This window comes from Zerene cesonia, chromosome 17 (genome assembly GCF_012273895.1).
Source record: "Zerene cesonia ecotype Mississippi chromosome 17, Zerene_cesonia_1.1, whole genome shotgun sequence".
Lineage (NCBI taxonomy): Eukaryota > Metazoa > Arthropoda > Insecta > Lepidoptera > Pieridae > Zerene > Zerene cesonia.
This window is the reverse complement of record NC_052118.1, coordinates 5,418,396-5,443,444: the sequence shown is the minus strand read 5'-3', so window position 1 is coordinate 5,443,444 and position 25,049 is coordinate 5,418,396. Positions and strand designations below refer to the sequence as shown.

Below are 25,049 nucleotides of genomic sequence, written 5' to 3'. Positions count from 1 at the left end.
TGGTTGTATTATTTTTGTCTATATACGTGACAGTTAACATAGTCCAAAGACTATACAATGCACATAGCCTATAGAATTGGAACATTTATGATTTAAATCAGTCATGGCTGCGGCGTATGTTGTATTTTTGACTTTGTTGTGAAAATCCACTATTTCTTAAAATTTCAATATGAGTACTCTATTAAAATTTGTATCGGAATATTGTAAGACGTGGGAAAAATCAGGCCGAGATTCTTTGTAAGAAAAACTAAACTTTTTTAAGCTAATTCATCTCAAAAACCACATGTTGATCTATATTGTGAATAACCAATCTTAGACAATCAATACATTGGTTGTTTTGTTTAAAAGAAGTGCCCCTTATCAGAGCTATAGTATAAATCCTTCTCACTTAGCAAAGTACTATTTGTATATTGAGATTATTTTTTTTTACAGTGTTAAATTACTTACGCAATGTATAAAAGATGAAGGAAAAAGTCCTCTTTTCACGAAATCTGGTAAACTTTCGGGCCTATCACAAAGTATATATGATTTGTTGCTTTGTGCCTTAAAAGGTTATCTCAAAAAAGATGCAGTGATATCCGTTCTTCGTGAAGTATCTGTAAGTTATAACTAGCATTGAATTTTATGAATTGAAATTACTTCATACATTATAAAGAACTACTCCTTTAATTTCATGTTATAGATGTTACATGCTGATATGCCCTCAATTCTGTTGGATGTTGTATGTGTAATAGATGCAGAAACATCGCTCAATGTACAGAGCGAAGAGAGATCTGTTTTCTGCTATTTAGTACGTGAATTGGAATCATTTATGTCTGACAAATTGCTAAAAGAAAGATTAGAAATTGAAACCCTTCAAGATGTTGGAACATTGAAAAACAAAATATTTTATACTAAGTTCATCAAGATTAAGACTAAACTATAGTAAGTAGAAAATGAATGTTACATTTAAAATGTTTAAAAATAACCGAATGGTATGTGTGCGGCAATTGCAATCATAGGCAAAACTAAACACTCAACCCGGCTCTACCTGAATGTCAAGATTTTTGCTTTATCCCAAGGGACCACTTAAGTGGGATAAAAAATATTCTATAACCCATGTCAGATATACCCTGTCTGTATACCAAGTTTCATCAAAATCCATTAAGAAGTTCCAGTGTTTTTGATGGACAAACATCCAAACCAACAAATTTTCACATTTCTAATATAAGTGTGTAGTGTGATATTGTCAGGGGTTCTCTAGAAACTAGCAGTTATAAAAGCTAAATAAATTGTAGGAAACAGATTCTGTTATCATCAAATTGTAAATAATTAAGCTTAATTGAAATATGCTATAAAATATATTTTTTTTTTACTTTCATGTATTGATATAAATTTCATTTCATGTACTTAACTTATGTTATTTTTCAGCTATAAGCAACGTAAATTTAATTTGTTCCGAGAGGAGAGTGAAGGATATGCAAAACTTATTGTAGAATTAAATCAAGAGATATCTGAAGATACTGACTGGAAAACTATTTTGGAGATCATTCAATCCTTAATTGGTAAATTATGAGAAAAATGTTACTTAAATTGTCATTTCTCATGTTTATTTGTTTATTCATTGTTATTTATTTTATTGTTTTCAGGTTGTTTTAATTTGGATCCTAACAGAGTTTTAGATATAATACTAGAATCCTTTGAAGCACGTCCACATTTAGATAACTTATTTGTTACCCTGATAAAGAACTATATGTGTGATCCACAAGTAATATCAGAAGTATTAGGGTTCAAACTGAGCAATATGGAAGTATTAGACACTTATAAAGAGCCCCCTAATTTAATAACTATCATAGCTTTACTATTGCAACATCAAGTTATTGCTTTGGATGATATTTATCGGTGGGTAAGTAAACATTGATGAAGTGTATTAATTTAACAAATAATTACTTTACATGTAATATTTCTTTGTTTGTAGCTTCGCCCTGATGATTTAATAATGGCCAAAGAAGCTGATAAGGAATTGAAGTTAGTTCAAGAATATATTCGTAAATTAAATATAGTTTCTACAAAAGGACCGCCTGCTAATGGGGCCAATGACTTTATTGAAGATAAAGCAGATCCTCAGGTAAAATAGCAATTTTTTCAAATATGGATATATGACAATAGATGTATGGATTTATTAAGTGTGTGTAGCTAAGAAAATAATTAATAAAAAGAGAATTCAAATATGTTCTTTTTATATAAAAGTATATAATTTAGGTTTCTATTAATAGTTACATGCAAAACTTTTTATGCTAATTTATTACTTACGTAAGAATTATTTAATATGTTGTTTGAAGAATTGTAATAATCCTCTGCTATTATAATAGTTTTTTAATTCCATATTTTGTGTTTAATGATGTGTAAGTGTATTGTTATGAGAAAAATATTTTTTATATGTATTAAAGTAGATAAATTATTTGTATTTGTAAACTGGAGCACTCACTTCATTTTCACTGAGAATACATTTATATTTTGTTTGTTTAACACAGGAATACTGGGCTAATCAGAAATTGGTTTTAAGTGAGGCTCTTCTCCGCGTTTGCGCATGGCGGGAGTTTTCTGCTTTATTCAGTCGCCTCCAAGTCTCAGCGATGCCAGCTCGCCCAGCCAAAGCTCTTTGCGAAATGCTACATGCTGTTGTTGAACCATTATATAGATCGTAAGAAAATTGTCTATCTGTTGTGTACTTTGTTGGTTTGATATATAATAATATTCTCTATTGCATTGTTATTATAACTTTTTTGTACTGTTTAATTTAATAATAGTAAACCTTATTTATTTTCAATTCTTACATAAGTATTTCACTTGTTAAAACTTTGTATTTTATAGAATAAAACAATGTTGCAATGAATTTAATTCAATTAACTAATATACTTTTTACAGACAATGTCGTGTTGCACCAAAAATAATAGGCACCCCAATACCACCACTAAAGTCAAATTTAGCTCCAAAAGCTTGTAAGACCTTTGAAGACATGAAAGATGTGGTAATTCCTGCTCTTATTTTATTAGGACCAGCACTTCACCATGACCCTATTTTGATGTATAAAGTAAGTTTCTCATAGTAAGATTGTCTTTTTTTTCACTTATATTTATGATAGAAGTATAATTATTATATTCTGATTGTATTAATATCTTAGATAATACGCATATTACGTACATCACGTTCGGTTAAGGGAGACCCTCTACAACATGAAGCATTAACAGTTTTGGATGCAGCAATTCTGCCTGCACTCACATTGATGGAGGGAAACTGCTGTATGGCTGAAGAAGTATATACTCTTCTTAAATTGTACTCCTATCAGTGCAGGTTAGTTCGTAGTACATAAGCCAAATTTTCCCTAATCAATATATTAATTTTACTTGCTGTGCTTTTTGGTGGCTCCACTTTTATATGTCTAGGCAGGCAATTGAGGTGGTGGTTTGCCTTATACCAAGAGATCACCACCAACCATGAACATTTGCAGAAGTGGGACCTATAAATGCTTTGCCCGATTTTAAGGAGTTAGGTATATGGACGGAAAGATTTTTTTTTTTTAAATGTCCCTGCAAATTTTAAAAAAGTGCTTAATTTTGAAATAGTAAAAGATGTCAGTTTTTGCATTGATGTTCTTAACTTTGAGAGTTAATTATACAGCCTACCACCTGTAATATTGATATTCAACGCTGTTTGTGTTTAGGGTATATCTACCACCAGTTTCTATAAAAGACCATTGAGATTCACAGATAATTTTTTAAAGAGGTTGTGTACCTTTTACATTAATGTAAACAGTTGCAAAAAGTGTTTTAATTTTATGTAACAGACACACTTTTATTGTATGTATGTTATGTTTAAGGTATTGCTTATATGCCCGGTGGAAAAATGAATCTGGTGAAAAAATACCAGCATTGATGCGAGTCCGCGGAAATTCACTGCAGCGAATTAAGCACATCATGAAGAGAGTTTCTAAGGAAAATATAAAGCCACAAGGACGTCTTATTGGAAAGCTATCTCATGCTGCACCTGCTTTTCTCTTTGATTATATGCTATTACAAGTATGTTGGCCTTAAGTTACTTAAGTTTTTTTATTAATTTTCATAAACGGTATATAATTTTCCAGACATTTCAACATAGGCAGAATAAATTTGCGTCATTGAACAAAATATATAATACATTTCATTAATTGACGATGATAACAATTCTCATTGTAATTTTTTATAGATTCAAACATACGACAATCTGATTGGTCCAGTGGTGGAATCGCTCAAATATCTGACGTCTCTATCACTAGACGTGCTTGGATACTGTCTAGTGGAGGTGTTATCAAGTAAAGGGTCGGCAAGTGGGGCGGCTCACCCGCCGTGGTTACAAGCCTTAGCAGCTTTCGCCGGAGCTGCGTATAAAAAGCATAATATTGAATTGACCGGATTATTGCAATTTGTTGCAGATCGATTAAAGGCTCAGCAAAGGTTATTTTTTTCATTATTTAGGGTACTTGCAAATTATGGCGTATTTGCTTAATATATTGATTAATTCCAGGGCTTGATTTTTAATCAAGTCATTGAAAGTATTAAATCGAGTTTAAAATGTCTATAATTTCTAAATGAATATTTTCAGTCAAGATCTTCTGATTCTAAAAGAGATAGTACAAAAAATGGCCGGCATTGAAGCAGCTGAAGAAATGACCCCAGAGCAGCTAGATGCTATGGCGGGAGGTGAATTGCTTAAAGGAGAGGTCAGTTAAAGAATTACGAATCGAATATGTATATATTAATTTCGTATGGAATTGAATATAAATTATTTATTTATATTTCTAGGCTGGATATTTCTCACAAGTACGAAACACACGACGTTCCTCAGCAAGGTTAAAAGATGCAGTAGTAGGCAATAATCTGGATATAGCACTTTGTATTTTATCTGCACAACAACGACATTGCTGTGTTTGGAAAGGTTTGTGGTTTTAATTCAGAAATGCGTATATTAATTCCAAAATATGTCTTTTGAAAGTATAAATAGAATCAACAAAACTCCACTTTATACTTATTTTAAATTCACTATTTTTTTTTATTTCCTAGATTCAGGTGAGGAGAACACTAATGAAGTGGGTGGTTCTCAGTTGAAAGTTGTGGGTCGACTTGCAGACCAGTGTCAAGATGCGTTAGTGCAACTGGGAACGTTCCTTGCGTCCTCGCACGCACCTGATGAGTATGCAGCGAGGTTGCCGCCCCTACCGGTAAGATTGGGTATTAAGCGACGTTGTCACATTTCCGAAGGAACGTTTTGTTTCTGGAAATTTTTATTTTTGTTATTTTCATAACATGAAAAAAGTTCGAAAGTAAATAAATAAATAAAATGCTTTATAGGAGTTACTTCGTGACTACCACGTGGACGCCGACGTGGCATTCTTTCTCCACCGCCCAGTGTTGGCTCAAAAAATTGCTGCAAAAGTTGAATCATTGCGGAAGAGCTCTGATAGTAAATCAGATTCTCAGGAGAAAAGTATAGAACGGTACAATGTCGCGTCTAAAGAAGCTTTGGAGCCTATTGTTATATCGATCACTCCACTGTTGCCGACCAGAGTTTGGGAAGACATTTCTCCAGAATTTTATGTAACATTTTGGTAAGTATCTTTTCAAATCAAATATTCAATTCATCATAGTATGATTGTTTTTCTGTTATAGTAAACATTATTTCTATTTCTATATCAGAGTATATTGTTAAAATAATAAGATTGAGATTTCTCACTTATAGGTCATTATCAATGTATGACTTACGTGTACCAGTTGAAAGTTATGCAAGAGAAATAGACAGATTAAAAACAGCTGCTGCAAGTGCAGCTAGAGATACTTCACAGGGTACTAAAGGCAAGAAAGAACAAGAAAGATTCAATACTCTTATTGAGAAACTACAGGTTCGTATTTCAATTAAGTGAAAGTTTTTAATAAATTATTTTGTATACTTAGTTAAAAATATTATTTATATGTTTAAAGTGATTATTCGATTGTGCGTGGTAGGCGAAATCCCAAACTGAAAAATATCGTAAAACGTTGATTTTTGTGAAAACTAAAACTGCATCATTAGATCTTTGATAAATCAATATTTCTAGCCACGCCGTTGAGTTTTGATGGTCTCTGAAAGTAATCCTGAAAAGTAATAGCAACAAAAGTTTTAGATTTTCATAGAAGTCTGCCATATGACCCTTTCAGCGTATTTATACTATAGTATAGTAATACTCATATTTGTGCCACGCCCTGTAATACATCCACCTATATAAACCACAAACACCCTGGATAGCAATAACAATTATTTCAACCTTACTAAGTAATTGATAAATTGATAAATAAAAATGAAATAACCAGGAGGAGCGGCGGCGGCAAGAGGAGCACGTGTCGCGCGTGCACGGGCGGCTGTCGCGCGAGTGCAGCGGCTGGTTCCCGGCGCGCGCCGCCAAGTCGGCCAAGAACGAGACGGTGACGCGCCTCATGCAGCTGTGCCTGTTCCCGCGCTGCGTCTTCACCGCCACCGACGCGCTCTACTGCGCGCAGTTCGTGCACACCGTGCACGCCTTGAAGACGCCCAACTTTTCTACGCTGCTGTGCTATGATCGGGTGAGTCGAGGTCAAATAGACAAAAAGCCGTGGATGGTAACGGGGATCACTTCCATCAGAAATCTTCATACAGCATAGCCATGAATTAATAACTCTTATCTCTAACGTTATCATTTGTCCCTGATCAGCTGTTTTACATTGCATACTATGTTATATTTTTAATGATTGCTAATTTTGGCGAATAATTCCACGTTCTGCCAACCGACGCTCCCCGTTGCAGCTGTTCTGCGACATAACGTACTCGGTGATGTCGTGCACGGAGGGCGAGGCGGCGCGCTACGGCCGCTTCCTGTGCCGCGTGCTGGGCACGGCGATGCGCTGGCACGCGGACCGCGCCGCCTTCCACGCGGAGTGCGCGCACTACCCGGGCTTCGTCACCAAGTACCGCGTGTCCAACCAGTTCACGGAGGCGAACGATCACGTCGGCTACGAGAATTATAGGTGAGGTGGTCCACCCCGGCTTCGCCTGTGGTACATATATAGCCTTCCTAAATAAATGGGCTATCTAATACTGAAAGAATTTTTCGTACCTTAAGATTAGTGTGTTCAAACAAACACACAGACAAACGAACAAACTCTTCAGCTTTATAATATTGGTATAGATTTTGCACTTAAAGGGCTTTCTATCCATATCCATGATTAACCTATTTACTTAGTAATCAGTATATAAATAAGCATACTAAAGAATTAAAAATCGTTGATATAATCAGATGAGGTGCATACTGTTTTTGGAAAGTTATCTGTCTCACTTCACCATGTATAATCGCAATATAATGTAATTTATATAGGTAATAATGTCTAAAATCCCAGGACTTATTACTATCTATGAGTTCATAATATATAACCTGTTTTCCTTATGTAATTTACGACTATGCATTGGTCCTTTGAGCCGGATCATTCAATCTGGCATAGGTAAATAAAATAATATTACCTCATTCGATTCCCGTTTAGTATGTCAAACAGAAACATGATGGTGTTAAATTAATATCTGATCCCTAGGCACGTGTGTCACAAATGGCACTACAAGATCACGAAAGCGATGGTGGTGTGCTTGGACTCCGGTGACTACGTGCAGATCCGCAACGCGCTTATAGTGCTCATTAAGATATTGCCGCACTTCCCTGTTTTGGCGAAATTAGCGCAAATCATCGAGAGAAAAATTGAAAAGGTACACATTGGAGTAAACGGTAACGGTAAACAATTGCTTTTCGAATTATTAAGTCGGAGCAAAAAACTTTTTTTTATAGAGATTACTAAATACTTTAACTTAACAAGTTTTATACAAGAGTCTTATAATAAAAATGAAAATAGCTATCTTGAGATATTTGTTATTATTCAGGTCAAGGAAGAGGAAAAGAACCAAAGACCAGACTTGTACGTTCTGGCAACAGGTTATAGCGGCCAATTGAGAAATAAAGTTCCCAACATGATGAAGGAAAGCGATTTTCACCAGGTGGGCGGTGTTTGTTTTATTTTATTTATTTATTTATTAACTCTTTATTGCTCTTGAAACATCATAAAAACCTTAATATATATACATTACAAACAAATGGCGGTCTTATCGCTATATAGCGATTTCTTCCAGACAACCAGACGTACAGAGAGAAATTAGATAGAGGAGATATTGTACTGAACTTTTATTGATATGGCGTATATGTTTATATTTTAATTTGGCTCAATGTGTCCATATCTTAACAAAAAAAAATTATATAAATAATTACAATAGCTTCTTTATAAGTAAATAAAAAATTTTGATTTTGCTTTGAATTTTACTCACGTTATGCAAACACTTAACAAGACATTTTTGAATTGCCAATCTATTCAATTATTCACTTTAAAAAAAATTTCTTATGCTCTTCAGGCACCAAATTCTTGCAAAAAGGTGTCATCATTTTTTATTGCTTGTATATCGTAGGTGGTTGATCAGCATAAAGCAAGCGGGGTGGCTCAGGCGGCGACCGTTAAAGAGGAGACTAATAGCAAACAACAGGAAACTGTTGCTTCGCCTGTACAAGCAACAGGTAAAATCTATATAACTACTAGCTGCACCCGGCAAACGCTATTCTGCCTTACTCTTATCATTTAGGGAGATGAAAAATAGATGTTGGCCGATTCTCATAGATACCGGATAAGCACAAAAAAAATTCATCAAAATCGGTCAAGCCGTTTCGGAGGAGTATGGCAACGAAAACTGTGACACGAGAATTTTATATATTAGATATTATGTATGACCATAAGAAGCTTAATATTGACTATATGTACACCTCTCACATTTACAGTTGTAAAATTAGTTTGACTATAAGCCTTTTGTCCCAAAATGGCTGAATTTCTGACTTACTAGCGGTTTTTTTTTATAAATATAAATCGAAATGCGATTTGTAAAAGTGAGTTTGTTTTTATTTCCACAAAACAAATTTATTGTATATGCACGATATCATTTATTGTTGTAGAATCAGAGAAAAAGGAATCCAAAAGCAGTGATAGACGACGCGATGAATCAGATCGCGATAAAGAGACTAAACGCGAGTCTAGATCGTAAGTATTCATATTATATATAATAATTCACTTGAGTAACACGAGTAGTACTATACACAACTATTCATTATTTAGGTCATTGAAGGAACGGAACAAAGAAGAGTTAAGAAGTAAAGATAAATCCCCAAGAGAACGATCACACAGAGTAAGTATTGAAATAGTTACAACCGTCACTTTTAATATATTATCTATTAAAATTCTAAATCTATAATCCTAAAAAATAAATATATGTACTTAATAACTGAATTATCTCACTTGTTAATGCAGATTATAAGTAAGAAAATTCTTTAATCATAGCTATCCCAGTAGCATAATGTTATAAACTCGTCAAATTATTATATAGTCCTTGATCCTTAGATTAGTGTAGAAAAATTAAATTAAATCCGTTCGTTTAATGTAAGTCAAATCGAGTCTCTTATATTCCTATATGCTTGTTCTATATGTCTTCGATCGCCTTCAGAATCATTGGCGCCATTGATGTTATTGTGATTTGGGCTGATAAAAAAGCTAAAAAAATAAATTAAAATAATCTGGTAAATATGTTCGATATGAGAGATGGAAGGGAATATGACCTTAAAAGTATTTTTTATTAAAATTTTTAGGAGGAACGCTATTTAGAAGCAATATCACCACCTCATGATCACCGTCATCCGTCCGATGACGTAGATCGTGGTAAGTATTACTCCTAACATTATATCATTCACTTTTATAGTTACCTACTCATCCTTGGATTTACGTTTATGCTTTATTTTGTTATAAATCAATGTACCTACAAATAGAGTCCATTAAAATCGCTGACCAGCAACCAAGCTTTCTAGCTTCTTAGATCTATTCGATACCGATAGAGGTCTTACTTCATTTTGCTCCATCAATAATTAATCTTTAAGTCACCGTAAAATTGTGAAAACATGATCTATGCCGCGGAATTGTAATCGAAAATTGTGATCCGTAACATACATGTATACATTTAAACACATTATTTTTCGGTATATATAATCTTATCGATATGAAATCGTTGAATTGCAAAATGGACATTCGATCACAATTTTTCGACTGTATGTTTTACGCGGGTTGTATTATTCTAACGATTTTAACAATTTTACGCCATCCCCGTTCATACATACATCCATGCCCCGTTGGTCATCCTTCTTTCTCCCTGTCGCCAACACTATCCTTATCCCTTACCTCTGAAAGCGGACAACGCATTTGCAGAGGCATTATCTATGTGAATGTTAAAGGGGCGGTGGCGGTCGCTTAGCATCAGTCCAGTTACTAGCTCAGTTGCCCGCTATGTCATAAAAAAACAGTTTATCCGAATGTACATCGCATCTTTTGCCTAAACGTGTTTGAAGCTACAAAAATATCAAAAGCAAAATTGTTCTTAACCATAAATCATGTTTTCCTCATTCCCAGATGTGAAACGTCGTAAAGTAGAGAGCAGCAGCAATGGCAAGGTGAGTATCGTTGTAATAAACCGACCTTGCATCGCGCTCGCGCCGGACTGAGGATTGGGCTCGACGACTCCTCGCTCGACTGCGACACTACTGTGCCGCCACGTTTCGGTTACAAGTGATCTACGCCACGGACTGTATATAGTGCTAAGACTCAGTGACTCAGTGATAGAGAAAATAATACACTATAAAATAATTTATGCCAAATAAAGAAAAAAATATATACCTAAGAAGATTTTTCGCTTCATCGCCGTTGAAGTAAGAACGTCGCAGAACTCTGGGATAAAAGGAAATGATGAAGTGATGCTGCTAATATGAATTTTCGATGAATAATTAAGATACAGGACATAGTAATTCGTTAAAAACTTGGAAAATATAGATCCAGATACAGAGCGGAAAAAACTCTGAATATTAAATAAAAAAATGTTTACAAGAAGCCATATAAAATACAAATAAAAATAAAAAAAGACTTTCAAATTAAACTCGTATAAAATATCAAAGGTGCAAAGATATGCGTAAGTCAGCCCAGCCCAGTCGAGCAGTGGTAAGGTTTTTAGTGTATTGCGTAAGTGAGTCAAACGGTTCATTGAATTAAAATGAAAACGCGTCAAGAAACTAATATACAAAGGACAGCGATGTTTAAAATGTTATGCATAACAGTGGATTTCGCATAACCTATATATTATGCCGTTAAAGTTCCGGTACTAACGAAAATGGAATGAAGAATTGAATGAAATATAGAAATATATTAAATAAATTACTCATCGACAATAGACTACTACATCATCACATGAAGCATCAGTCATCTTGGAAGGAACGCATTACAAAGTTTAAGGCAGATCGTCATGGATCGTGACATCAAAAAAAAAACAAAAGACAAGCTCTACAACACGAAAAGATGAAACATTTAAAATCTGAGATATAAAAATCCCTACACAACTTTTTTCAAATTTATCTTCAATTTTGATGCGCCCAGAAAACTTGAAAGAGATTGAACATTGACCGACGAACCGAACCTAAACCTTAATAGATTTAATTAATGGCAAAAGGCAATAAAGGAACAGAAGACTATAAATGAAAGAAGCGACGAACAATCTGCTAGCCCTGTTAACAACCAATTCGATAGCAATTCTAGAAGTATTCATAAACCTATTGAACAAAAATTTCTCAACCTATATGTACGTTTGAAAACAAAGCGAAAGCAATTATTGAAACATCAAGAAGACTTACTACCCTACCAACTCAAACCTTCATCTTTAGGAAGTCCACGGAAAACTGATGTGCGTGATTATCACCATAAACAACAACCTGCCGCTTTACAATTCAACAATGTGTCACGTGATACTCTGACACTTCGAAGCCATAGAAGAAGAAAATAAAAATAAAAATCTTTGTTTTAATTCTTTGATCCCTTTGGCTCATGCTTGTATATATAAAATATAATTTGAATGGTTTCTTTCTTTTAATGGTTTAAAATATAAATAATAATATGATATTTTATAAGCAGGGTAGTAAAGAGATTGAGGAACGATCGCCTGAAAAGGAGAAACGGAAAACTAAGCTCAGAGGTGATGAGCGTAAAGAGCGTAAGATGAGCCGTAAAAGGGTGAGTATGTATTAATTCCTTGCTGCTTTCTGATTTCGTAAATATTCTGTCTAAAATCGGTCCATCGCTAATATTTCTATTCGTTTTTATTTGCCTCCCTTCGAGATATTCTCTGATGATTTCTTTAATTGTGTCCCCTAATATATTTATTTTTTTTTAATTAGGATAGGGTTGAAGATTCATCTCTGCTAGAACAAAAGCGACGTCGCGATGAACAAAAAGGTGAAGAGTATAATTATAACCATAACAGTTTATTAAATTGGTTTAAACAATTTTCAATGAGACAATAACATCCGTTTTGTATTTCAGTTGTAATTAAAATGCCGAGTCATCAAAATGGATCCCAGGAAGATCACCACTATGAAAAGTATCATAAAAGGGTGAGTGAAATTAAAAAAAAAATATGTGTATACTCGAGGCTAGTTGAACCAAAGATAGCAAGAATTAAATGAACTTTATGATAACAACTTAGGACATACCTTTATCAATCAATATTACTTCGGGGCAAAAGTATTTTCGTATTGTTTATACAAAGGTTTTTTTTTGTATATTTTTTATTCATTTATAACATGCACGTGCCGTTTTGATCGATTACTGCTTGACATTTTGTGGGTCACATGATCCCATTTCTATAGAAATGTGGATATTTTGATTAAAAATTCTGACTCACTTTTCACAATGTTATTTTGAGGTTAGCTTAATATACTTCCTAAAGAGTTTTGCAATCATCAAAATGGGTCAGAAAATCTAATAGAGCCAAGGTCAGAGCTATATGGAGGATACATCAACACATACCAAGTCAAACTCGCAATTTTTGCTGCTTATACATGAGTGCGGTCTGGCGTTGTCATGGTGGAACACCACGCCGTTCCTCTTCACCAGCTTCGGTCGGTTTTTCTCAATAACTTTTTTAACCTTTTACACGGTGGCAAAAGCTCACTGTGGATGATTCCTTTCCAATCTCACCATACACATAGCATTGAGTTTGTTACGAGTTAGGCCGGGCTTTGCTGCTCTCCGGGCTTTTTGGTCTGTGTGGCTTGTCCATGTTTCGGTCATGTTTTTTTTTCGCACATTCTTTTAGAAAGTCATCCATTATTCATCACTTAAGAAATGGTTCGGAATTGTTACATTTCAACAAAGAATCGAAATGGACACACGTTGCATTAGCTTTCTCTCAGTGAAATCCTGTGCTACCCAAATGTCAGGTTTTTTCAATTATCCAGACTTGCGTAAATGACGTTAATCTGTTTTATGATCAACATCCAGTTTATCAAAATGTTTCACTTTCTCAAAGATGTATCTGTGACAGAGTCTGTGTCCAGAGCGAACCTCATTTTTCACAATAAATTTCCAGACTTGAAACGCTTGAACCACATTTGCGCTACTTTTATTGATACCGATATATGTACCGTAATGATGAAATGAAATGTAAGCTTTAAATGTACTTCGCCACATACGTTTATGAGGGTGGCTTTAAAAACGATTGAAAAATGGTGGGAACTGTTGTTCTTTAATTATTGCATCTACAAATGGGATCCCAATTGACAACAACGACGACGTAAAAGTAAATTCATTCAAAATACGAAAATACTTTTTGCCCCAACCTATATTATTGTCTTTATTGCGTTAATGAGTGCCTGACTGACGGATTTTTGGTGATTTTACTTAGAGTAAAATTTATGTTCACCCTGTAATTTTTTTTTTCAAAATCCCTATTTTATTTTTATTATATATTTGATAAAATTAATTATAAAGATTATCAGATAATAGAGATAGATGTGAATAATATAAATCTAGAATGACTTTGGATGCGATGTTTTTATTGAGACTAATGTTTATTTGGCGCAAAAGTCAGTTGTGGACTATAATCTATGTTTTCCCTTTTTTCTACTATTGAATTGAAGAACTAACGTCTGCCGCCTTTTTTTTATTCACGGTAGATAGGCGTTTGATCACAATTCCACCTAATAAAAAGTGGCGCATCGGTCTATTTAAGGGAACGTCTACGTAGAAGGAGCCTATTCAAGCTAGATTTAAAGATATGTTGTAGTGCATAGGAAATATAAAGGCTGGGGGAGAATTCCATTCCTTAGCTGTTTTTATTAGGAAGGAAGATTTGGAGTTAGGACTTTTAACTGGAGGTATATTCACAATAAAAGGATGGAATCGCTCTGTTTGTTTCGAAGTACCGTTTAAGAATGGTAATGAGTGAAATAAATAATGTAAACCTAACGCACACTCTCCTGAATGACATGTCACCTCCTGACGGTTCTTTAGACTCAACGAAGGATAAGTTATTAACAATACGTTTGGTATGGTCTTTCTGTTGAATCCAAAGCTGCGCCTTCCCACAAGTTTTTGCAATATTCAACACATAAACGAACTTATGCTTGCTAAAGATGTAAGAAGCTGCCCTGGTTTCTTTTCGTTCTGTTCGAAAGCGATACGTGAAGTGTCGCTTCACTTTGTTCAGACTTTTCGTTTTTTGCGTTTGATGATATTAACAAATAGTTTTGAAGCAACGTAATAATTGAATAGTGTTTTTTTTTTTAATAATAATTCCTATGATGTTTTAAATATTCCTTTTATTACTTCAATTTCAGGAGAAATCACCATTCCGAGACCGATCCCATGAAGAACCAAGAGATAAACAATATCCTTTTAAAATAAAATGATTTCTATTAACTTATTTTTAAGCTTGAGATACCCACGGCCTCCGGAGATAAAGCCGTGGGTTATGTCGGATTCCTACCGACCAAAACCCCACTGTGTTCCGTCGAGCCACTTAAGTGAAGGGGCCACGGGAGTTGATTAAAATTCGTCCGCGACCCCATAATGTTTAATCTTAATAATTATTCTTATGTCCAATTTTGGAAGAACTTTCTATGTGCCATCTATTATTTATTCCACCTGACTATTTTCTTTTACGGTTAATATATGATTACGATTATAATATTACAGAAGAAATTTAGCACACTAATCCATATATCCACCTAATACAACTAATGCAATGTGCCTAACAATCGCTTCTATTCCTAAACTTTTTGCAACTTTTTCTCTATAGGAATAAAAATTTTGTTTCACGATGTTTGTTACCAAATGCTTATTAACAGTTTATTTGTGTTATGTTAGTTCACCAAAACAAACTTTCACTTTTAGGTGTAGCTTATGTTTAATCATATCCTTATCGTACTACATCATTCAATTTTATGAAATAAATCTATTCATATTATTTATTGCACGATTTCCTTAACTGAGTAACACTAGACGATCAAATGAGTCGAAGATCAGAAGATAATGCTGGTTCTCAAGATCCTTTGACAACAGCGACTACTTTACCTACTATAAGAACTAGATATAAGAAAATGTACTAGGAGCTACTGACAAACAGTATGAAATTTACTGCAATAAAATAAATGTCCTCATATCACTTGGTTTTATTTACTTGAAACAGTATTTAACGCGTTGGCTGCTGAAACAAACTAGTTGCGTAAAAATTCAGATTATCAATAAAAAAAAGGAAATATTTAGCACATAATATAATATCAATAATGTAAAAATTACACAAAGGTAATCAGATAAATATATTTAATGCATTATTCCTATTCTTATATTAAATATATCTAGAGACGATTATCTCCTGTGTCATGCATTCCGTAATATATATCGCTACAGTAGTTTAAACCTTTTATACACCTATATGCTTGTTCCTTGTAAAAAAAAGAACTCATTTTTGTATTTATTTTAGTGTTAATTTGTTAAATAATACTTCTACTTTCATTTGTGAAACAAATTTAAAGTATTTTTTTCCTGATACAACTAAATACTCATTGATAATATTTAACTAAATAGTCATTGATATATATAAAAAAAAAACATATTGAACATCCATTAATATATGTATATACTATATACCTACCTATCCCTTTTGTTTTTATACTTTCATATTTCTAACCTCACTAGAGTTTATTATATAATTTAATTTATCGAATAGTGAAGTTTAATGTCACGCATCAGCTTTTAATATGCTTCCAGTATTATAGTAACATCTCTGCCTTTTTTTGTATAATATGATATCATGGGAAGATAAATAGTACATAGACTGACGCGTGCCCTTTAAAACAAGACTTTAATTAAAGGTAGCAAGAGTAGCTAACGCACCGATTAAATACAGGTAGGTATTTTGTAGTCTTTAATTGATAAAATATCCTATTTATATCGAAATCGGACATTCCTTCTGGCCAAAGCTTTTACATAACTAGCGATATTGACTTAGTTTTGGTGCAATTTTGTTATCATTCATCATATCATCATTATCATAAATTAGTTTTCATTGTAAACGATGAGTTTAAATAGTATGAAACTTGATTAAATCTATTTTTTTTTCATGATATCATAAAACGGCCGAAGATTTACTTCTGATCTAACGGAGATTAAATGATTATAATGTTGATCGTCCTATAGGTTATAGAATAAATCCCAATGCTTTAATATTTTTTCAGTATACGTTTCATGACATGATCATTTAATATTTTTATTGCTATTTAAATATTAGAAGAATAAAATAACTTATCTGTGCTTATTCTGTTAGTCTCTATGATAATGTTGACATATCTATAATTTGACCTGTCATCTACGCGTCCGTAAATACCAGCGTTTGTTTTGGCACCTTAATAGAACCAACACCTTATTTGCAAATAAATGGTTGAAACTGTGTTTCCGATTACAATTATAATTTATTTTATTTCAAATTAACTTTTTAATCATTACATTTATATGATGTAAATAGATTGCGCAAGCTGAGTTCCGTTGTCGATCTGCCATCTTGAATAGACCGTCACGTGATCACGAATGTAATAAATGAAAAGCCATGTGGAGTGGATTTTTTATTTTTTGAAATACAGGTATGCAATCTTTATTTAACATTATACGAAAAACGTGAAGCCATAGATTATTGAAACAAAAGCCTCTGGCATATTATTATACTCTATTATACAGGACTTAGACAACGTATTTTAATACAGCACAATACACAAAATTACAACGCAAAACACGAAATATATTTGAATGAGACCAAGTAGTAAAAGAAGGATATAATGAGATGTTTGATGTGCACTGTTCATCGAAAAAGTTCCAGTTAATATCTGTAAATTTTAATAACATTGCGTTAATTTTACTACCTATGTTTTTTTTAGATACAGGTAGTAAAAATTACGCATAGTATTTTTTGTGATGAAATCTACATCAATGTGTTTGAGTTTGATAAAATAAAATGATAAATTACGTTTCCACGCCTAAAATTGCTTGTCTGTGGTAACCGATACAACTGACAAAAATCAGTTTGACATTTAGTGTTGATAACAAACGCTCAATATTCGTTGGCTCAAAAGTATAGAAAATAAATAAATATTGCTATGTTTATATCTAACCTATAAGTTTGTGAAACTTAAAAGAGATACAATTTCATTGTGCGCTAATTATGATTAATCAAGATACTTCCGTCGCGATGCAACGTTTTGAAAATGGCTATCAGCCATTTTGTTTTGTTGGTCACGTGGTTTGAAGTTACTATGACGTGGATTTGTTTCATTCTGGAGGTAGGTATTTAAGGTTAACGAGAAGCGAATTAAAGAATTCAAATGTTCCAAAACATAATTCACAAAAAGTTTCTGAGTTTTCTAAAAACTATCATACTTTTATTAGTATTATTGAAAATGCCAAGATTCTTAAATTAACTTTTAATTTCTTCTTCGAAGCTTTACATCCAAATTTATTGTTATACTATGACACGTGGATAAATAGTCATTTTTGTATTTTGTTCTTGATACTAGTGTTGCCACTTGTAAATTTTTTCTGATTTTTAGCGTAGGAACTGTCTAGGTTTTGTAAGTAAGTTCATTTACTTAGGTTTAAGACATGAAAAATATGGGAAGTTATATGTAAATGATGCGGCATAAGTATTTATGAGTAAATTCGGTGTTAACAAACAAATTATTCGGATAAATAATTTGTTTGGTGACATCATATTTACACATAAAACGTAAACTTGTTCTATGTAACGCCCCCTTTTTTAATAAATTTCACCTTATACCCCAGGGTTACATTGGGGGAGGGGGAAGGGGGGGGGGGGAACGTCCAAACCGAAACGTAAATATAAAGATATAGATAAGATAATGTGCGAAGAAATTACTATAGGAACAAATTGATGACAATTCATATTTTGTAAAACATTGATTTTCAAATATTTGTATCTTTATTTCAATTATGAGTAGATAGGCTTTAAGTTAAATAAACTTTAAAAATTTCTAATGATAAATATTTGCCGTTGCCCACAGCCTCAACCTTCATCAATGCCCTCCATTTTTTCTGTACCACCGCCCCCCACTAGGCATCGCATCGCATGTGTGCGTGTAGCCCTGTGTACCTACACCCGAGAGAGATCTTTGATGGTATAAATGTGTGCGGTCCTCATTTTCGCTCTGTAATTGTAACATTTATGTGAAAAGTTTTCTTATTTAATTTTTTTTCAAATTCCGTATAAGGTTTTAAATCTTTACTAACGCGAAATAGTACACTATCTTGGTACTTTTGATCATATCGCAACGTAATTTTTTTGATTTGTTGTTCTTACCAATCTAACTTTGTTTGAGTATCTAGCTCTCTGAGTTGTCAGAGTGTAGAGAGCTTCAACGCATGATAATGGGACTAAGAGTAACACAGACTGATATATATTATAAATAGATATTTATTTCTATTTAAGATAAAGCCATTTTGATGTCGATTGGTAATTATTGTTGTCAAACTACATTTAAAACCGACATTACATCGATCTTAATCTGTCGAGCAGGAGAGATCACGCCAAATTTAAGCACATGTATAGAATATATGCAAAGAAAAATGGACCTAGGAGCGGTATTCCATGTAATTTAGTTAATTTTAATCTAAATGGTGGAGCAGTGGTGGCTCAGTGGTGAGGACCTCGGACTTCGTAATCGATAAGTCGGGGTTGGAGACCAGGCGAGTATGTAAGAAATAAATTGATTTTTCAATTTATCTGCACATGTGGATAATATCATCACTGCTCGAAACGGTGAAGGAAAACGTCGTGAGGAAACCGGCGTGTCTGAGAATCAAAAATTTGACGACATGTGCCATCTACCAACCCGCACTTGGCCTGCGTGGTAGATTATAGCCTAAACCCTCATAGGAGGCCTGTGTCCCACCAGTGGCAATATATATGGGCTGATGATGATGAATCTAAGTGGTAGCAACACTGATTAAAAATAATTGGAAAAAGTATATGTTTGCATAAACATAATATTATAAGAATTGGCTAGTAGTTTTATGAGATGAAATGAAGATTCTTACCAACCTTAGTTCTACGGACTTGAGATACCTTATTATTTTTATTCAAAGTAAAGAAAAATTAAAGCAATTTTTAATTCTTCATAAAAAACGTTTAGTTTACATTATTAACAGAAAATAACTTATTATACTTCTGTTACCTGTATATATATATATATATATATTTAATGAAATATAAAATATCTATAGATTTTGGAATGCTTGTATTTATCGCTCATTACTTTCGAATATGTGAATATTAAATTTATATGAACGTTAAGCATAAATCTTTACTAGTATATAGTTATGTTGCTTATTTGTTTCAGGTAGTATAATGGGTGACAACAAAAAAGTATTCATCTCGGACATCTTGCGAGCTAATAACAAATTAAATAACAATTTATATGACTTGATACACGTTATACCAGCAAAGCCGCTACCTGCAGATATTTCGAAAACACCTTCATGTGATTTTATTCCCAAGTGTGACAAATACTATGTACCTAAGAAAAAACTAAAGCAAAAGGTTAGAACTGTTCGTAATATACGTGAACAGTTTGAAACCGATGTTTACAGTGATTTGAATGCGGAGCTGGATAAACAGAGAAATGTTCTGCTCCGTAAAATAAGAATTGGTTCAGCTAGGGAAGAAGCTACGAAAAAAATAGCAAAATCTGTAATATGCAATGATTTTCCTGTATCTAAAGATGTTTGGCATATGGTGATAAACCTTAATCCTGAAGGCCACACACATTCTGCTCAGTATGCTCTTTGGAATGGCAAAAGTATTCAATTAAATGGCAGTAAGGGTGGAAGACATAAATTCATTTTTAAATACGATATCGGAGAAAGTCGTCACGCTAAGAAACCTCCCACTAAACGAAATTTTTTTTCTTGTAGAAAACAGCTCCTACAGAGCTCGTTATTTGTTAAATTTAAGCCTGGTCCTCTTTCGAAAAAAAAGTTACTGGACTCTTCCTACCAAAAGTTTCAATATGGTAACGTAAACTTAGTAAGCTTACCGAAACCAGCTTTAGACATCCAGCCTTCTTATGGTGGACAGTTAGGACCAGAAATGACCACATTTTTAAATAAAACTTTCATGAGAAACTCGAATGGGGGAATAACTGAAAAGTGGGCTGACTTTTCTGTTTCTGTATTAGGTATAAATAAAAATGGTTGTCCGATACAAACCAATGAAAACAATACTATAACATTTGATTTACAATATCAATGTTGTCAAAATAGAATATTGATGAGAAATTCTACGTTTGAAGGTTATGAAAAAGGGGATGTGATTTCAGTTTTAAAAGCAGAGAGTGATATATCTTCAGAAGTAAAACATGTAATGAGGAAAATTCTAGATTATGTCGAATTTAATTTAGACGATGATAATCTTGTTAAAACAGAGAAAGATATTCTCACAGATATTTCAGCCAATACCCGAGAAAAGGTAAGCTCCGATATTTTATCAAAAGATAAATGCAAGCGAAGATATGGAGAATTAGACCGACTTGATGTAACTATAATAAAAATACCTGGAATTGATAATGGTAGTCCAAAGACGTGTAATAAATTATATTGTACTTTAGGCTGTATATGTGACTCCTTAGAATTCCCTTGTACCTTAAAAACACACTGTGGTCGCTTGGAGTGCATGTTTAAATGTCAATGTTCGTTTTCTAAAACATGTGATGATTTGCAATCTTTACATGAATTGATCGACTTGGATAGTAAGATGTTTAATTCCAAACTAGCAAAAGAAGAGCAAAAGTTTCGTCAAACTGTAGTTTTATCAGGACAAGGTAGTGTTGTCTTGAATTCCCAAAAAAGGGATTGGAAAACATCAAAAAAATATGCTGATTTCTATAGCAAAATGTGTTTAAAGGAACGAAAGATAACGAAAGAGCTACGCGTTGTAACTCGAAAACTTGACTGCAAAAACATTGAACCTTGGTGTATGGTTCATAATTTGTACAAATGTTTCTGTAAAGGTAAATTCACGGAAAAGGCATTACCCGAAGTTATGGAAGTCCAATCATTAGACGCCGATAATAATGAGGCCGAACAGTCAGATTTGATTTCTGATAAAATAAGTACAATTTCTTGTGAATCCTCTGATCTAAAATCTAGATTAAGAGCGCGATCAAAGCAATCTGAAGAAATAATAACTGTTAAAGTCCCTCCAACATCCGATAGTACTGAAAAGTGCGCAAGGGTAAAGTCTTATAAAGGTAGGAAATTTAGCAATTGTTATTATTTGGAAACTAATAGAAAAATTTTGGAGATGGAGAAAAATGATCGTAGTTTATTAAAAAAATTACTGACTACCATTTACACGTGTGATGAAAAAGAATGTTCTCAAAAAGAATTGCATACTCTAGAAGTCGGTCAGCCACCATCGAGTCTTCGAGAATTATTAAATAATGTCGTCCAGAATAAAATAGAAAGCAGTTCCACGGAAAACATTGGCGATTCTCTCAATATGTCACAAAATGCTATGCAACGATTGCCTAATAAAACTAAGTTAGTTGCATGGTTAGAAGCTAGTTATAAACAATACAAAGAACGTACTGACCAAGGTATTGTAACAATGTCCCTAGATCCACCTAAAATTGGGAAAGTAGCCTTGTATCCATGGGAATTCATACTAAGCCGATATCGCGAACGTAAAAATTTGTTTTTAATTACTAAACAAAAGCCGTATCGTATACTTATGGCTGTTAATACGAAAAATACGTTTTTTGAAAGTTGCATAAATATTAATGATATTGCTTTAACCGAACTTGAAAAATATCCAGTAACAGTGAAAAATTTGCTAACAAATGCTACGGATTTAAAGGACAATTTCTGTATATTGTGTGGACTATCACATTGCTGGGAACTGATTGGGTCGGTAACAAAAGTAAACGAACCCAAGATAAATGAGACAGAATTAACTACATTCAATTGTGATAGTGATAGTTTAGATTCCGATAGGGAATCATTTAGTTCCAGTTTTGTAGAAGAAATCTCTCAAGAATCTTGTATAACAGAAAATGTCAAAAGCTTACAAGAAAAGGAAATACAAAATATTACAAATGACTCGGATTTATCAAAATGGTTTGTAATGACTGTTGAAAATGATTTTAATGAAATACATTTTTACCAAAAAGGTTTCTATGTCAAGTATGATAGTGTTATAAAGGCTATAAATGTGTCACGACTGTCAGGTAAAACCGTAAGACTCTCATCTTCACAAAAATGTGCCAATTCTCTGACATGTCCACAATTTGGAATTTATGCCACACCTAATGAAAATGATCTTAATGTGTTTATTGGTCCATACGAGCGACACGAACCCCTTGGTATAGAAACTATAAAAACTGATATTACAAGAGATAACTCAAGACAAACCAGAGGCACTTGGATCATGGTAAATACAGTGGATAATGTTAGAATTATCGATCAACCACTAGCCTTTTTACCATCAACCTATGAAAAATGCGATATGATTTCATTAGAAAGTGAAATGGTATCTGAAGAAAAGAGCGCTGAGCAAAAAGAACAAATTACCACTAGTACATCAGAAACTATAAAATCCCTCCTTAAGAATAAAGAAGACCAGAAAATCATTAAAACTGTCAAACCTATTAAAATAAAGAAACCGAATGACTTATTTAACCTTATAAAAATTCACACACAACCATCCGTCTCACAAGAACCTAAATCATCTATTGAAACATATACGAGTCAAAATCAAGAAAAAATAGCTGCTTCTAGTAATTCAAACAATACTCTAGGAAACTGTGAGCTTGTTAAAAAGAATACTAAATCTTATAAACCAGTTGCTGAAATCGCTCCTCAAGTAAAGATTGTAACACCTAGGAATGAATCAACTACCTCGTCTACTTTCGAACCAAGTATGTTTATATTAAAGCCAGAAGAGATTAATAAGAGGTCGTTACTTGGTCAAATAACTGCTGAAGCTTGTGAATTTGAACAAACTCAAGAGTCTATGGAAATGGATATTGAAAACTTTTTAGCAAATTCCAGCGTTTGCAAAATTTCGAATTCAGATGTTTTGATAATTTCGGACGACGAAGACGTTGAACAGGATTCAATCAAAGATGTTTGGATACAATCTACAAATGTTGAAAACCTAGGATGGATTCCTGCAAAACGGAATAACAATAACGATGTGTGCTTTGAGTTTCCTGGCTTTAAATGTACAGACTTCTATCCGGAAGATGAAGCATTTCGAAAGTTGAACTTGTAAGTAAAATAATTTATAAGACATATACATACATAGACATATTATTAACTATACTTGTTAACTAATATAATAAATAAAATATTTCAGGGTGTTTTCTAGAAAAGTTTATGTACCAAAAAATTTTCAAATGCAGTGGGAAGTGGTTGAAAATCAGATGGATCTAAAATTTAAAAAACAATTAAAATCACAAGATTTGCGACCAGAACTTGTAAGTAATGCTAATGAAATTTACTTATTGCACAGCTGCGCCGGGGTTGACCCGGGATAAAAATGAAATGAAAGATGGCTTTTTATTGTTAAATAATTTTTATAATCAATTCAGTAGATCCAGACCTCCCTACAACGGCAGAATCTTACAAATTCACAAACTTTACATCTTTATAATATTACTATATAGATTAACATTTAAATTTTGTGTTATATCCACAAAATAATAAAATGTTACAGCAAGTCATTAAATTGTTACAGGTTATGACAAAACGAGGTTTACGACATAAACATGAGTTGATGGAGATATTGAAATCTAAGAAGAGGTTATCAGAAACGGCACCTAAAGCAGTAGAATTCGTAAAGGTGAGTCACCTATGCCTTTTTTCGTTAAAATATTCAAATAAGACAAATAAAAGTTATAATACTTCCATATCAAACAGACAGGCAAATTGGTGTAGAGATACCTATTTATTTAAGGAATTTTTCATATAGCGAACATTCATATTTTAAGTTGGTAGACATTAATATCATAATACAGATAGACTACCCCGTCCTTAGTGATGAAATCGCTTTAGTGCCGTTAGAAAAGTAGACGGAACCATTTTTTTTATTGTCCATCGAAAACCGAAAAGTTTTTCTCAAACAGAGTTGAGAAAAACAGAGTTTCAGGCAGACATTATATATACATATTTTTTTTAATATAGAGGCGAAAATTAATTATGGAACTAGAAGATGCTACGAGTGCGATGTTAGAAGATAATACTAAAGAACTTTTAAATAAAACAATCAGCAATAAGGGTGTTTTGATAAAAGCTTTATCTGGTGCAAATAAGGACATGAGGGAGGAAATGTCTGCGAAACTTAATGCGCTCTTATCTGATTCAGACTGAACGTAAAAGCGGCGAGGTGTTTGTGTGTTATGACGTATCTTAACATGTAAACTATTGTAGATTGGGATTGATATACTTAGTCTGGCCATAAATACTGTTACACTTAATTATAAAAAAATATTACATTTGAATTTCGAATCTGTC

At 33.3% G+C, this 25,049-nt stretch overlaps 2 protein-coding genes across 4 annotated transcripts in view; both read left to right on the top strand.

Annotated features, from left to right (window-relative positions):
• Positions 1–95: 95 nt before the first annotated feature.
• On the top strand, positions 96–15,633 carry LOC119833185 (THO complex subunit 2). 2 transcript variants are annotated; one of them, XM_038357081.1, is made up of 30 exons: positions 96–237; positions 433–598; positions 683–924; positions 1,411–1,544; positions 1,629–1,885; positions 1,958–2,107; positions 2,514–2,683; positions 2,908–3,073; positions 3,164–3,333; positions 3,860–4,058; positions 4,225–4,472; positions 4,621–4,738; positions 4,821–4,953; positions 5,079–5,236; positions 5,367–5,623; positions 5,755–5,914; positions 6,363–6,611; positions 6,832–7,052; positions 7,611–7,779; positions 7,951–8,064; positions 8,527–8,632; positions 9,062–9,146; positions 9,222–9,291; positions 9,749–9,818; positions 10,560–10,600; positions 12,105–12,203; positions 12,368–12,425; positions 12,513–12,583; positions 14,810–14,859; positions 15,471–15,633. In XM_038357081.1, exons 1-30 carry the CDS (start codon positions 170–172, stop codon positions 15,502–15,504), a joined length of 4,233 nt encoding a protein of 1,410 aa, XP_038213009.1. In that variant the 5' UTR covers positions 96–169; the 3' UTR covers positions 15,505–15,633. The 2 variants fall into 2 exon arrangements, 1 of the variants encoding a protein (XP_038213009.1); XR_005287940.1 differs by lacking the exons at positions 12,368–12,425; positions 12,513–12,583; positions 14,810–14,859; positions 15,471–15,633 and having other exon boundaries at positions 10,560–11,141.
• A 1,214-nt stretch (positions 15,634–16,847) lies between these two features.
• Positions 16,848–25,049, top strand: part of LOC119833229 — a 16,089-nt gene continuing 7,887 nt past the window's right edge. Inside the window, exons 1-5 of one of the 2 annotated variants that reach the window (XM_038357154.1) lie at positions 16,848–17,110; positions 19,877–23,804; positions 23,893–24,013; positions 24,274–24,378; positions 24,720–24,972. In XM_038357154.1, the coding sequence (XP_038213082.1) occupies positions 19,885–23,804; positions 23,893–24,013; positions 24,274–24,378; positions 24,720–24,905 (4,332 nt within the window). In that variant the 5' untranslated portion in view covers positions 16,848–17,110; positions 19,877–19,884 and the 3' untranslated portion in view covers positions 24,906–24,972. Of the gene's footprint in view, positions 17,111–17,397; positions 17,804–19,876; positions 23,805–23,892; positions 24,014–24,273; positions 24,379–24,719; positions 24,973–25,049 lie in introns of those variants that run through there. The other variant, XM_038357155.1, reaches the window with a different exon arrangement.

Coding starts and splice junctions, on each gene's coding strand:
- LOC119833185 (XM_038357081.1), top strand. CDS start 170: ATGAGTACTCTATTAAAATTTGTATCGGAATATTGTAAGACGTGGGAA. Junction 9,147..9,221: donor ACTAAACGCGAGTCTAGATC/GTAAGTATTCAT, acceptor TTCATTATTTAG/GTCATTGAAGGAACGGAACA. Junction 14,860..15,470: donor GAAGAACCAAGAGATAAACA/ATATCCTTTTAA, acceptor ACTGAGTAACAC/TAGACGATCAAATGAGTCGA.